Source organism: Macrotis lagotis, chromosome 5, assembly GCF_037893015.1.
Source record: "Macrotis lagotis isolate mMagLag1 chromosome 5, bilby.v1.9.chrom.fasta, whole genome shotgun sequence".
NCBI lineage: Eukaryota > Metazoa > Chordata > Mammalia > Peramelemorphia > Peramelidae > Macrotis > Macrotis lagotis.
The window spans coordinates 185,371,131-185,385,278 of NC_133662.1; the positions used below are offsets into that span (position 1 = coordinate 185,371,131).

A 14,148-nucleotide genomic window follows, 5' to 3' on the forward strand; every position below is an offset into this window, starting at 1 on the left:
AATTGAGCACACTGATAAATGAGGGGCTCCCTTTCACCACCACATCTCACGGTGACCAGCAGCCCCTAAGAATGTTAAAATAAAGCCCATCTTGCCTAGAACATATAACACTTTTCATAGAAGAGGAAGAAAATAGCAGCAATCCCAAGAGAGGCTGAACTTTCCTGTGCATAAATCACTTCACAAGTATACCATTTGTCTTGTCAAGGGTATTTTTTTTTAAATTTTTAGCATTCAGAAAAGGTAATTTCATCCCACCAAATAACTTTTGATTGAACCTCACCTTTACAAAATCCATATCCTTTATGATTTCAAAAAGAATACTAACTTCCCCAAACTCCCCCATCCTCCTCCAATGAAGCTGGGGATCCATCCTCTTACCTTTTTTAGAAACAGTTTCTGCAGTTTCTTGTGTGGTAGCCTGATCATCTTCTACTCCAATGATCACAGATCATCAAATTCCAAAAAAATCCATCATCTTCCTTGTCATCGTCTCCTTAAAGTTAGCTTTCACCTAAAGGAGTTGGGCAAGCAGCAGTACCACTTCTCTTAGTGTCTCTCTCTCTCACCCACCCCAATGTCTTACTTTCTCCAGCCACAGATTAAAAAAGAAAGAAAGAAAGAAAGAAATCAAATGGCTAAACTGGCTCTATCTCATCATTGCCTTCATTCAGCAAAAGCCTGCTTCTGTTTGTCAGCTCACAGAAAGAAGAGAGAGGAGGGAGAGAAAGAAGAGGGGAAAAAAGCCAATAATAGCAACCTGACCAGCTTTCAAGGCTGCACCTCTCCTTCAGAACAGCAAAGTTCCTCAGGTCCCAAGGAGCTACAGAAGCCACAATCAGAGAAGCTGGAAGTACACGTCTCAATCTTTCCAGCTGGACTTCAGAAGAAACTCGTTCAATGTCTAGAACTGTCTAAGATACTCAGTTTGGCTGATTGGGTGAGCAGCTTACCATAGAACACCTGTCAACTGTTCATATGTTATATGTCTCAGCTGAAAATAAGAGGTGTTTTTCTCATCTATACGCTCTATTTGATTTGGTTTAAACAAAGAAATAGATCTCTTCCTTATGAGAAATAAGATGGAAAAAGGTAAGAGGAAAACCAAAAGATATTTGTCTTTGAGAAACTATAGGGACACCTGAGGCACATTTATTTAAATGAATTTAATCCCCCCCCCCATGCACTTCCAACTGTCTTAAAGTTCAGGTTTGCTTTTTTTAATCTATTTACCTTACTTACAAGAGAATCAATTCAGATATTTATTTCAGAAAAATAAACTCCTTTATTCCCATCACTTGCACTCATATCTTATCTCTGTATAGCCTAAGAGCACATCAAGCTTGTCAAAATACAGACACATCTGGTTCATCACTTCCTGTCTTTACTACACAAAGAAGGGAGAAACAACTCTCCCCTTTTCCAGTTAACTAATAAAGATAGAATTACAATTCCCCTTTGCAAAGTGCTTTCTATGCTTGGAAAATCATTGTTTTCAAACAACTTTTAATGCTTTCATTTATTCAACTGCTTCTAAACTGGGTGAATTTTATATTCTTTTCCTGAGTGACAAAGTTAGTTAAAATTCATCTGTCCATATAAAATGTGTGCATACATGATATCACTTAGAGGTGAACACATCTGACAGTACTTTAGGGAATAATGAAAAGTAGGTCGCTCCATAAATAAATCCCATGAGTACAATTCATATTAATTACAATTTCTGGTTCAGAAAAATTAAGTTGGGAGTCTGTCACTGCATTTTAAAAGAGCACAAATGAAATATGCCACTCATCTCCACATTAAGGTAAGGGTAGTGAGTCCTCTTCTGAGGCTATTGATAGTTCTCTAATTATGAACACAAAAGGCCATATACTGAACTCAAATCTAAAATATCGACTACTGTCCATCTTTTATAGCCTAGCACATGACAAAATAATCCAAACATCTGCTCATTGATTATGGTTTTATAAAATCTCTCATTAATTTTTACTACTTCTTAAATGGCACCAGATAATAGTGACTGAGACAAAAGGAGAAATCAAAATTATAATACTGCTTGAAATTAAGGGAAACCATTTGGTTGTTTCTTACAAATTGATAACAATGCACTTTTAAAATGCATAATAAAAACAACTGATTGTATAATGTGCATCATGTTCCCAAAATCTCAAGCCTCATCTTGTAGCAAAATGTATAGCCTCCTTTTATGTAAAAGAAAATTATAATTCTTGGAGATCAAATTATTTAAGGTTCTATAGGAGATAGTAGCAGGAAAAGTATTAGATCTCCCACTAACCACACACACCACTGAAAGAAATAGTTTTACAAAAATTGATTCTACTGGACCTTAGCAATAACATTTTGAAATTTACAGTTCAATTCCCTTAAACCACACGATTCCAAAAACCAAAGGACCAAAAAAGTTAGTCTATATTCTACTCTTTTTACAATGACCATTGAGCCACTTAGAATTGTAATTGCCCTTAATTTAAATATAAAGATTCACTTTAAAGTCAGAGTTTCTTTATAGCACTGTCAAACCTTACCTCCTTTCCATTTCATAGAAGTCTGTGTGATCTCCCATTGTCAATATAGATTTCTTCCCTTTTGGTAGTAAATGCTACATTCAATAAGACCACTATGAAGGAAAAAAAACCCTTCCCATTCTGCCCCCATTATATTTCTAAGCGAATAGTGAAGGTGGTCAGATGAATGGGTCATAACTAATATTTCCATAATACTTCTGTTATGACCTGAGTCTGCTTGATCCTTCAAGATCTGTAGATCTTTGAGCTTATTGGTTGTGTATAGCTCACAATGCTTTTTTCACTTTTCAGAACCTGTGCAATTCTTGCCCACATTTTTTCAAATAACCTATCAGCAATGATCCCTCAAGCTCTCTAATCTTTCCTTGGTACCTTTACTATTTCAGGAATACCAATGTGACATTCAAGCTGTTCATCTGTCATTTCTTACTCTAGCTACAGGATCCACCTACCTCCTTTTCTGGTCATCAAAGTCTCAAATGATATAATTTATAAAAATTATATGTGTCTGCTGCAGTTGTAAACAATTTTTGAAAATTAAAAACTTTCCCCTTATTTGTTTTCTGAATTCCAGTAAACTGTTAATATGTACAGATAAAGAAAACATTTGAATTTTCCAGTTATTTCAATTGCATTTTTCCAATTAAAACAAAATAATGAAAAGAGAGGTACATCTGTTTTGGATGAGGATGAGAATGGTTCCTTAATTAAGTGTTGATAACATAACTAAAATCCATTTGATGTAATGGACAGTGGCTATTTTAGTATTTAGGAGGGGAAAAGGGGGCAGTTTTGAAATCAATTGTGGGATATAAATAGATTTGGGATGCAAATGTTTCCTTGGGAAGCTAAATGGAAATTCCAGCTCAACACAAAATTGAAAATATAAACCATAGTAATTTTTTTAAAAGGAGGATAAATCAGTAGTGAGCCCAAACCTATTTCGGCAATTCAAAGACAATCTCTTTAAGCAACTTTTCTGAATAAAAGTATATTGGGATGCTTGCTCAATGAAAAGTCCTTCTTAATTATATTGTTTTTTTTATTATAAGGAGAAAATAATTAGCTCTCGACTATTCAAGGAAACAGGAACTGGTCTGCCTAGCTTAAGTGAAGGTAACTCAGTGGCAGAATAACCACTTGAAAATTTCAATTTTATCTTTTACCAAGTATTGTTCAAAAAATAAAATGGATAAGTTCTGGATTTATTTCTTATCTAATTGTTTAATCTGCCCAACTGAAGACAGTAGTAATAAGAAAGAATGATAGGGGGAAAAACCTCTAGAAGTCATGTCCTGTGTCATGATAAATAAAATCCAAAGTGTGTTGATTCTAGAGTTAAAGGACCTACCAACATTCTAAATCTGCTAAATTACCACTAGTGTGATATTAGATAAATCGTATCTCTATGAACCTCAATTTTCTCATCTCAGTTAGTGAATGAACATTTATTTAGTGCCTTGTTATATTATTATACCTTTATTAGGTGCATTTGTATTAATTATGAACTAAAATTGTATTAAGTGCATGGGATGCAAAAAAAGACAAAAGAGAGTCAAAGAGTTCACAATCTAATGGGAGAAAAAAAATCTATGAAATTGGAGTTCTGGGGAGTTGTTGACCAGGTAAGCTCAGATCTAAACCATAAAAGAATATTTTTTATGAATTCCTGATTAATAGAGTAGTCATAGAATTTTTGGTTGTTTGAAATGCAGGTCAAACTGAACTATTAGAAAATGCACATATTAAAATGAGAAGTTAATTATCTTAGGCCTCAGAGCACTTCAAAATCTAACAGCTAAGCAGACTAGGACTCTTACAAAGGAATTATGTGAGCTCCCTTGGCTTTTTGTCAGCAATTTAAATCCTTCACTTTTAATGGACTGTAGCTTTAGGATTGTGGGAAAATGTTGACTAAATTTTGCCTTGATTTGTTAATATAGCCTTTTATTGAATGCCATGGTAAACTATAGCTATAGCACATAACTTGTTTGCTTATCTTCACTGTATAATTTTTTTAAAATTCATCTATTTTACATAACAGTTATCATTTCTTATTGTTCATCAGAATTTTCTTAAGGATTTACTGTTATCAAGGTATAATACATTCATCTTCCAGTTACAGGAATTTCTTTCTTCTCTAATTTTCTTATGTGACAAACAGAAAGCTTAGAAACAAAAAAGCACAATAGGAAAAAAAAAATTAGCCTCTAGAGGCCATTCCCTACATCATCGTATATAGTCCAAAATATGTTTCTGGGACAAAGGACCTAGCTACATAGAATAGATCTAAAAAACTTTAAATTCTTTCATAATTTCATAGTATTTTAATCATCTCAATGTAAAAGAATTTGTAAGCCTCTTGCTCTATGTCTAAATCCCCATGCTAGCATCACTTCATATTCTATATCAAATTTTTCCTTAAATCTGTCTTTAACTACATTATAATCCTAAATTACCTTGATATTCCAAATTACTATCCTCTGTAACTTAGTGACACCATCCTTTAAGACATCTCACATGAACAATTGTTCCTTTTTTAAAAATGATATTTTATTTTCCCCATTACATGTAAAAACAATTTTAACATTAGTTGGGTATTTTTTAAGTTTTGAGTTCCAAATTCTATTCAGCGTTTCCTTCCTTATCTCCTCCCTGAGATAGTAAGCAATCTGATATAGATTATTCAGGTGCAATCATGTAAAAAATTTCCATATCAGTCAAAAATAGCTCCCTCTTTTCATGTCCTATTTTATTATAATACATTCTCTTCCTTTTGTTGGTGATTTTTTTTTGTTGACTTATTTTGTGAAACTTATTAAGCATGAACAAATGAATCAGAAGCATACCAAACATATCAAACTAAATCTCGACCAGAAAAAGGCTCCTATCAGGAACCACTGAAACCATATGGTATCTAGTGCCTGTTAGTACATAGTGTTAAGAGCATTCTCCCCAGAGGCAAGAACATCACAGTTTTGAGTTTTCAAACAACCCCAAATTTCCAAAATAGAAGACTTTATTAGACAAGAACAGTGTTCACTATATTGACTCAGGGGACCTAAGTTCAAACTTTCTATACATAGGACCTTTGCAAAACATTTTATCCTATTAGGCCTTGATTTCTATATCAGTTATATGAGAAAGTTGAAGTAGATGTGTAAGGTTCTTTCCATCTTGCAAATTATGATCTTTTAACCATTGACCATTTACTGTCTCTGTATAGGTATATGGGGGCATCTAGCTGGCACAGTGAACAGAACACCCTGCCTGGAGTCAGGAAGACACCTCTTCCTGAGTCCAAACCTGGTCGAGAGGGCTTTAGAGATCTTGAGTGGTGGTCAAATGATGCCTTGGGCCAATTAGCCCCTATGACCAGGCATTCTTGACCTTTTTTTATTTCATAGACCCCCCCCTGGCAGGCTGGTGAACACTATGGACCCCTCCTCAGAATGAGTTAATAAAATAAAAGTGTTATTTTCCTATCTGAGTTATGGGGGTGGGACGATGAGGAGAAAATGTCCAAAGACTAAGGGTTCAGAACCTTCTACAGTTATTTCCATTAACAGTATGCTGTCCTCTGAGGGTAACTCCAATTCATCCACTCTATATCATGTTTGCACGTTATTGTTTAAATGCACAAACATTATACAGTGAAGTCCTTGAGATCAGGGACTATTTTTTCCCCTTTTTTTGTATTCCCACCACTGTTTAGTACAGTCACTGGGATATAGAGAAAATACTAAGGAAAAAGAAACTTTTCTCAGTTCTCCTTAATCACTATTTTATTTTTTATATATCTAGTTGGAAGTTAATTGTTTGTATATTTTCTCCCCTAATAATGACTGTTAGCTTCATGACAGCAGTTTTTTTCACTTCTTTCTTCTAATCTCCAAGAACTTCATACAGTGATTATTACTTCATAGTAATATACTTCAATAGAACTAACCTATTGTTCTTTCTACTACTACAATGAACTGCCTAATTTTTTAATTTATTTTCAGAAATATCAAATATGATGGAAATCAAGCCATTTTGGGTCAATTCACAGATCTAAGGAAGAAAATCTAACACTATTTCACAAAAGACAAACAAACTCTACAGTCCCCAGTTGTCATACCCATTCCACCATTACATAGTTTGTATCAGCACAAAGCATATTCATTCATCATCCATTCAACTGAAAGAATGTGGTTCTAAGGATTAGCCTAATAATGGTCTGAATTATGTTCTTACAAATTAATAATGTTCTTCAATAAGAATATTGCATTGTCATTATCCAACACAACTACTGGAGCTCTATTCATTATGCTTTGTCAAGGACACTTGTAAAATAATACATCAGAAAACCTCCAAAAGAGTATTCACTCAATGGGGTATTTACTATAAATTGAGCCCCACTTGAACCCCCAACCAATGAGATCTCATTACTAAAGATCTAAAGAAATTTCATTATAAGCTATAAAGTATTACCTGCTAAGTGAACCACAAGAACAATTTTTCCTCCAAAGATCTACCATGTAGATTAATATACATTTATTTATTTAAGCTGATGTTTAAGGAGAACTTGGGAAACAAAGGTGTGGCAAGCATGATGAGGACACTTGAGAAATCACCAAATTTGTAACTAGGACTAGAAATGATAGCAACTAAACTATCAATCGCTCCACCATAGAGTTGGTATAAAAGAGAGGAAATGAAAAGTTTAAGATCTCACTATATAATTATCCCCAAAACTTGACATGGAGAATAAGAAGGGAAGACAGTCAACATTTATTTGAGTTCTCACTGTATGCAGTGCTATACCAAGATGGCATCAACAAAATGACACCTATGTGAGTAGGTGTCATGCCAGCTCTTCCTAAATTGAGATAAAATTGCTTTGCAATATTCAAATGTAAAATTCTTTAGAGAAAGTATTAAAATTATAATTATATAGATTAGCAAAAGTCCCCCTGTTTTAGAAGGGAACACGTCCAATTAAGTTATCTGTATTACATTATGGACCCCCATCAAATGACATTGGAAAATGCTAGGGTTTTCATTCAATATCATTCAACAAATATTTCTTAAGTACCTTCTGTGAGCTAGGTAGAGGAAATACAAAAATAAAAAATGATATAGTCCCTGTCCTCAAGGAACTTACATACAGAGCAGATACAATAGGTGCATAAATAAATATACTACGAAGTAGAGAGTACTATAAGCAAAAGAGAGATCCAGAAAATGTTTTCTAAGTTCATTTGAGGAGGAATAACCACTTTCTGCTGAGGATCAAGGCAAGATTCATAGATACAATTGTATCTGAGGTGAGGATCATAGGAAAGACTTTTATATGGACCACACAATTTAGAGTTTGCTGTCACCACAGGGGTCACTCATCATAGATAAGAAAATTGAGAACCAGAGAGGTCATGCTATTTGCCCCAGATCACCATCATAGTAAATAAAACAGGGCCAAATTATCCATCTAATGTTATCTAGTTGCCTCTCCTGTTGCATCTAAACCTCAGTTGTACTTCAATGGATGTATGATAAGGTGGAGGGAGCAGAGAAATTAGGGAAAACAGACCTAAATATCACAGACTGATAGTAACTATTCCTTCTTTTATCCCATACTGCTTAATGATGTTCTAGAGAAACATACACACACACACACACACACACAGAAACACACACATGTTGTTATATAGGTAGGTGACACAGCGGATAGAGACCTGGACCTAGAATTCATACACTTATTATATAACCTGGGCAAGTCACTTAACTTCTGTTTGCCTCAGTTTCTTTCTCTATAAAATGTGCAGAACAATAGCCCTTACCTACCAAGATTGTTGTGAAGATCAAATTATATGTAAATAATATGTGTGTCATAATAAAAACTTTTTGTATAATGAATATTCAATGCAAATGGAACCATATTATATGTATGTATAAATATATATGTATATATTTATACATATTTCACATGTAAAGCACACTGAAAACATTAAATTACTATTCAAATTGCTATATAATTGCTAGATATGTATATGCCTATATAGATGGCACAGTAGAGAGAAGGTCCACACTAGAGTCAGGAAGACTCATCTTCCTGGGATCAAAACCAGCTTAGATGCTCATGAGCCATAACCTTGAGTCACTCAACTTGTTTGCCTCAGTTTCCTCATATGTAGAATGAGTTGGAGAAAGGAAATGGGAGACCACTCTAGAATCTCTTCCAAGAAAACTGTAAATGGTATTATAAAGAGTGAGACATAGCCAAAACAACTGAACAATAACTAATGTGTATATACAATGTATATATATATATATATATATACCATTTATTTTTATATATTATATATAATACACAGTATTTCTAATATGTGTATATATATATATATATATATATATATATATATATATATACACACATATATATGTTCTTCTTGGAAGGTTAATTTCATCTGTCTCCTGTATCTTTAGGGGTTTTTTGGTACAGTACCTAATAAATATAAAAGAAACTAGTCCTGGGAAATAGGAAATCCAGTTAGCTGTTAAATATGCTTATTAATAGATTTTATTAGGTGATGTGAAAGAAAGGAAACTAATGATTTTGTTGTCTTATCAGCAATTTCATGACATTTCCAGTAAAACATCATAAATTCTGCAACCTAAGGTTAATGGAATAGCACCAGCTTACTCCTCCATTGCAAAGCCTGTCAGGATATTTAATTGAAAGCCCTGCAATTCCCTAACTTGCTTGTAAAACATTTGCCCTAGGCTTAAAATAAAGGAGCTTAATCTGAGAACTTGCAAGTTTCATTGATGGAAAGAAAAAACTAGAAACAGGGATCAAAAAAATCTCTTTATCTTTTTGATCATGTAAATAGTGGAAAATCGAAAAAAGATTTCACAAGATTGAATTCATGATTTAACCATTTGCTCCTGTATTCTGGATTCAATTTAATTCAGGTCAAGAACTGTAAGTAACTGAGAAAATCAAGAACTCCTAGCTGGGCTTTCAGGTGTTTGTAGTCATTACCAAAATTTATAGGAATGCTCATGGCCTTCCCAGTCTGGAATCAATATATAAACAAATGATCTCAGCACCTAGTTAGCAAGATTAATTAGTTTTTATAGGAAGATGTCAGAGGGTGTCCTTCTAATGATTGCACCTAATCTGCCAATACCCGAGCAACAGCTTTCCACTATTCTGGAACCCTGCCCAGAGTCTAGTGTCCCAAAACTCCCATCTCATCCCTTCTACCACCATTCTTCCTTTTACCCCAAAGTTTTGTGGTCTTGCATGTCTCCTTTCTTCTCATCTCAAATAAATTTGTTATGCAAAGAAAAAAAGTTTTAGGGCATGGTTCATACTACTTTTCTTAGGTCCAGGTGTCAAAATTGCTGCTTAAGGGCAGCTAGGAGGCACAGTGGACAGAGCACCAGCTCTGAAATCAGGAGGATCTGAGTTCAAATCTTGTCTCAGACATTTAATACTTAGTTGTGTGACCTTGGGCAAGTCATTTAACCCCACTACCTTGCAAAAACAAAAAAAAAGATCAAAAAACATTGCTAGTTAAAGTTCTGCTTGTTTTGAATACTTTGCATTCTCCTAGGGGAATATAATATGTAGAAAAATTATATACAAATAAATATGATGCAATTTCATGAGTATTTGCAAATATATATGAGGCAAATCATAGTGTATACAAGTGAATATGATGGAATTTCACGAGGAAAAAGTATACTAATCAAGAAAACCAGGAAAGACCTACTATATGAGGTAGTACCTGAGCTATTCTTTGAAGGAAGAATAGGGATTTGAAGATTATATTAAAACATCACAGCATGACTTATACAAAGATGTGGAGGTGAGTTATGGACTGTCATATTTAGGGGGCAATAAAAATCGCTAGCTTATATATAGTGCCTACCTTGGGTCAGTCACTGATAAATGTTGGGGGATACAAAGAAAGGCAAAAATAAACAAACAAACAAAACCTACTCTCAAGGAGCTGTTTATATGTATATATATATATATATATATATATATATATATATATATATAGTTGTAGGTACTCATTCAAAATATGGAATTTTTCTATCACAGTTTATGCTCTCTCAAGTATAGATTGGCAACAATACACATTTCAGTATGCGTCTGTCAATGAGAGTCATCAAAAACACACACAAGCTTTCTTCTCGGTAGAAACCCATCTTGAAGTGAGTTTCTTGGAAAGATGGAGAGGCAGCATTTTCTTCTCTTCAATATTCAAGGGATAATAACTGAACTCATTTTATGTAAACCAGACACACGTTCAAAATTATATTCAATATATAGCCAAATTGTCATTGATAATTCTAAGTTAATTGAGGTGATACCATCTCAAAGTGATGCTGAGGATTTTATCTCTGTAGTTTGATGCAAATCAGAATATAAAAAGATGTCTAACAATAAAAAGCAATACAGAAATATAACCCAAATAATATAATGAGAATTTGAATAAATGAAAGATGATTATTTAGAATTTAATTTCTAGAGTGGACTTAAAGCTTAAAGTCATAGCACTATAAGAAAATATTTTTAAAATTAAAGAATAGCATAAGGCCCTAAACAACAGTTGTACCAATGTGACTTCCTGACTGATGTCAGCAATTGATTGAAATCAGTGATGTCAACTGTGATCTGCAGCTTCCATGCCCCATGCAACTTTAACCAGCCAGTGACCATGGCAACTATTATTTTCTCCCTCTCCTATATACACATGCACACACGCACACATACACACAAACACACAGGAAATCTCACTTTAGCTAGTGACCTAGTAAAAGCTGACTAGAATATTGCAATTGGGCTAGGTAGTTTATTTCTCATCTGTGATTTTCTGAGGCCTATTTTTTCCATACCATTTCTACAGAGCTATTATTATGCAAAAGAATATTCTTTCTTTGTAAAATCTTTTCTGATCTTTTGAGAGCTAATAGGACATTGCCAAATACTCAATGAGTTCATCTTTTTTTTTGTCTGATAATAGAGATTTAGGCTATTATCATAAAGTAAAATGAAAGGAAAAAGTCCAATTAGAAGTCCGAAGTTGTGGATGTATAATGTTATGTGTAACACGACAAAGCTCTGCATAGAAGGTTCCATTTTTTTAAAGTTCAGATCACTTATGTGATTCTTGTGGACACAGCCCAGTTTAATACATGTAATAACCACAGTGGAGAATTGAATACTAATGACTTCAAGACTTTCAGCAAGACTCTATTGTACTACATAATCATTACCACATAGAATTCTACTGTGGTAAGGGCTATTTTTTCTGAGGGAGGAAAAATGAATTAAAAAGGTCTGCTCTATACAGATGTTGTCTTTGAAAGAGGAGAAATAGTGTGTGGAGAAAATAATGCTGACTTTGGAATCAGAGATTCTAGACCTTGGTGTATAGCCCAGCTCTGACACTAATTGTCTTTTTAAAACTTTAGACAAATCCCTCCACTGCTCTGAATCTTGGTTTCCTTATCCATAGAAGGAAAAGATTGGACTATTTAACTTCTAGGGACACTTTTAGCTCTGAATTTACAATAGTATATGATTCTTTTGCCAAAACAAGCAAACAAACAAAAAAAAAAAACACATACCACATGTGGTATCTAAAGTAGTAGACTTGAAATTGGGTTATTCATTATGTGATCCTGAATGTCACTTTACCTTTGCCTGCCTTACTTTTCTCAACTGCAAATTGGGGATAATAATAGCACCCAGCTTCACAGGTTATTATCAGGATTAATTGAAATAACATGCAAAGTACTTTTCAAGTTTATAGTACTATATATATATACATATATATATATATGTATATATATATAGTACTATATTAAAATACTATATAAAAATTAGAATTAAAATAACCAATATTTGTAGCTATTTCTCAGAGGAAGTCTGCAGAGTCCAAATTTGGGGATTCATAAAGTCTTTAGTTTATTTGCAAGAAGCCTTTCCCAGTCCCCTTAATTTTTGTGCCTTTCCTGTGAGATTACTTCCAATTTAACTTTTATCTATTTTGGGGCAGCCAGGTACCACAGAGGATAGATAACTAGACTTATAGACAGGAAGATTCATCTTTTTAAGTTCAAATCCAGCCTCAGATATTTCCTAGCTGTGATCTTGGACAAGTCACTTCATCCTCTTTGCTTCAGTTTCCTTATCTATGCAACTTTAACCAACCAGTAACTATGGCAACTATTATTTGCTCCTTCTCCTACATACATATGCACACACAGGTACACACATACACACACACGAAATGGAAAACCACTCCATAGTTTTGCCAAGAAAACTCCAAATGGGGTCATGAAAAGTCAGACACAACTGAACAACAATACATTCTTGTCAGTACATGTTGGCTTCCCTTGAGGACAGGCATTATTTTTGTCTCTCTATGGTCCCATTACTTGTATAGTGCTTGAACCTTGCCAAGACTTAATAAATGCTTATAAATTTAACTGTCAATAAAAGACTCATGGTTTTACATTTATCAATCAAATAGTATTCTAACATACTAACAAACAAGAATGTATTGTAGCCAGAAATGCCAGTGGGTCCATTGTAATACATCCTGGATTTGTTTGTATTTGTTATTGTTTTGACTTTGTGCCATTTCAAGTTTCTAATTATTTCAAGTAAAACATAACAGTATGATAAAGTATATTACAACAGAAAGGGCTTATCTCAACCTTCTGGAAGATAAAACTTAGATCCTCAAAGTGGATCAGAAGGGAAACTTTCTGTTTTGCAAGCAAGGCAGACCTCTACTGTACAAAGATGTTATTACACAATTTGTGGTGCTGAGAACTAAAAAAGTCAACTTAGTTTTCACTATCTAGGATTACACCAAATTGAGAAAATTCTTCAACTATTGAAGTTTGGACCCAGTGAATGACAAAGAAATCATCCTTACATGCAACCCATCAAAAGAACACATCAACTTATATCAGCATGGAAAAAAAAGTAGTCCCCCTCTTTTTCTTACCTCTACTGGTGTAGCTAATTTTGTCTCAGGAAAGGGTAATCCATGCCTACCCTGTTAAAGTTGAAAAGTATAGGTAAAATACCTTTAAACCATAGATCATGACCTGAAAAAAATAGAAGAGAGTACTTACCAAGCCTCTACGTCTGGTGTTTCTAAACAAAAAAAATCTCCACATGTTTTCAAATAACGTGAAGAGTTCTCTCAACTATTCACACTAGCCCTTTAGTTAAAACGAAATGAAAGGAACTTGACAACTTTGATGCAACTTTTAAGATCAACCAAAGGAAGTGATGAATGCTTGTCGTACCAGCCTCAAAACTCAACTGAAAAACACAGTGACTTTTTAAACTTTAAATCAGGAAAGTGTTTTAATGATCACATCTATCAAGTATAGGTCTGAATTATGTTTTCCTAGGAAGGAGAATGTCTTAGCCTACTATTAATTATGTGGAAATTAGGAAATCTAGTTACAACAGAAAGGAATGCATTTCAAATTATCTTTAAGTATTCTAACATTCCAACTTTAAGTATTGTACTTGAAGTTTTACCACTGCTGAAGGAGATTATTCATATCCCTT

General features: G+C 33.9%; 1 protein-coding gene across 2 annotated transcripts in view; it reads right to left on the bottom strand.

Moving 5' to 3' along the window:
- RPS6KA2 (ribosomal protein S6 kinase A2) overlaps nt 1–13,797 on the bottom strand; it is a 455,741-nt gene extending 441,944 nt beyond the window's left edge. Inside the window, exons 1-2 of one of the 2 annotated variants that reach the window (XM_074188016.1) lie at nt 13,701–13,797; nt 13,571–13,621 (exon numbers count right to left, since the gene is read on the bottom strand). In XM_074188016.1, the coding sequence (XP_074044117.1) occupies nt 13,571–13,621; nt 13,701–13,745 (96 nt within the window). In that variant the 5' untranslated portion in view covers nt 13,746–13,797. Of the gene's footprint in view, nt 1–381; nt 662–13,570; nt 13,622–13,700 lie in introns of those variants that run through there. The other variant, XM_074188018.1, reaches the window with a different exon arrangement.
- Between the last annotated feature and the right edge of the window lie 351 nt (nt 13,798–14,148).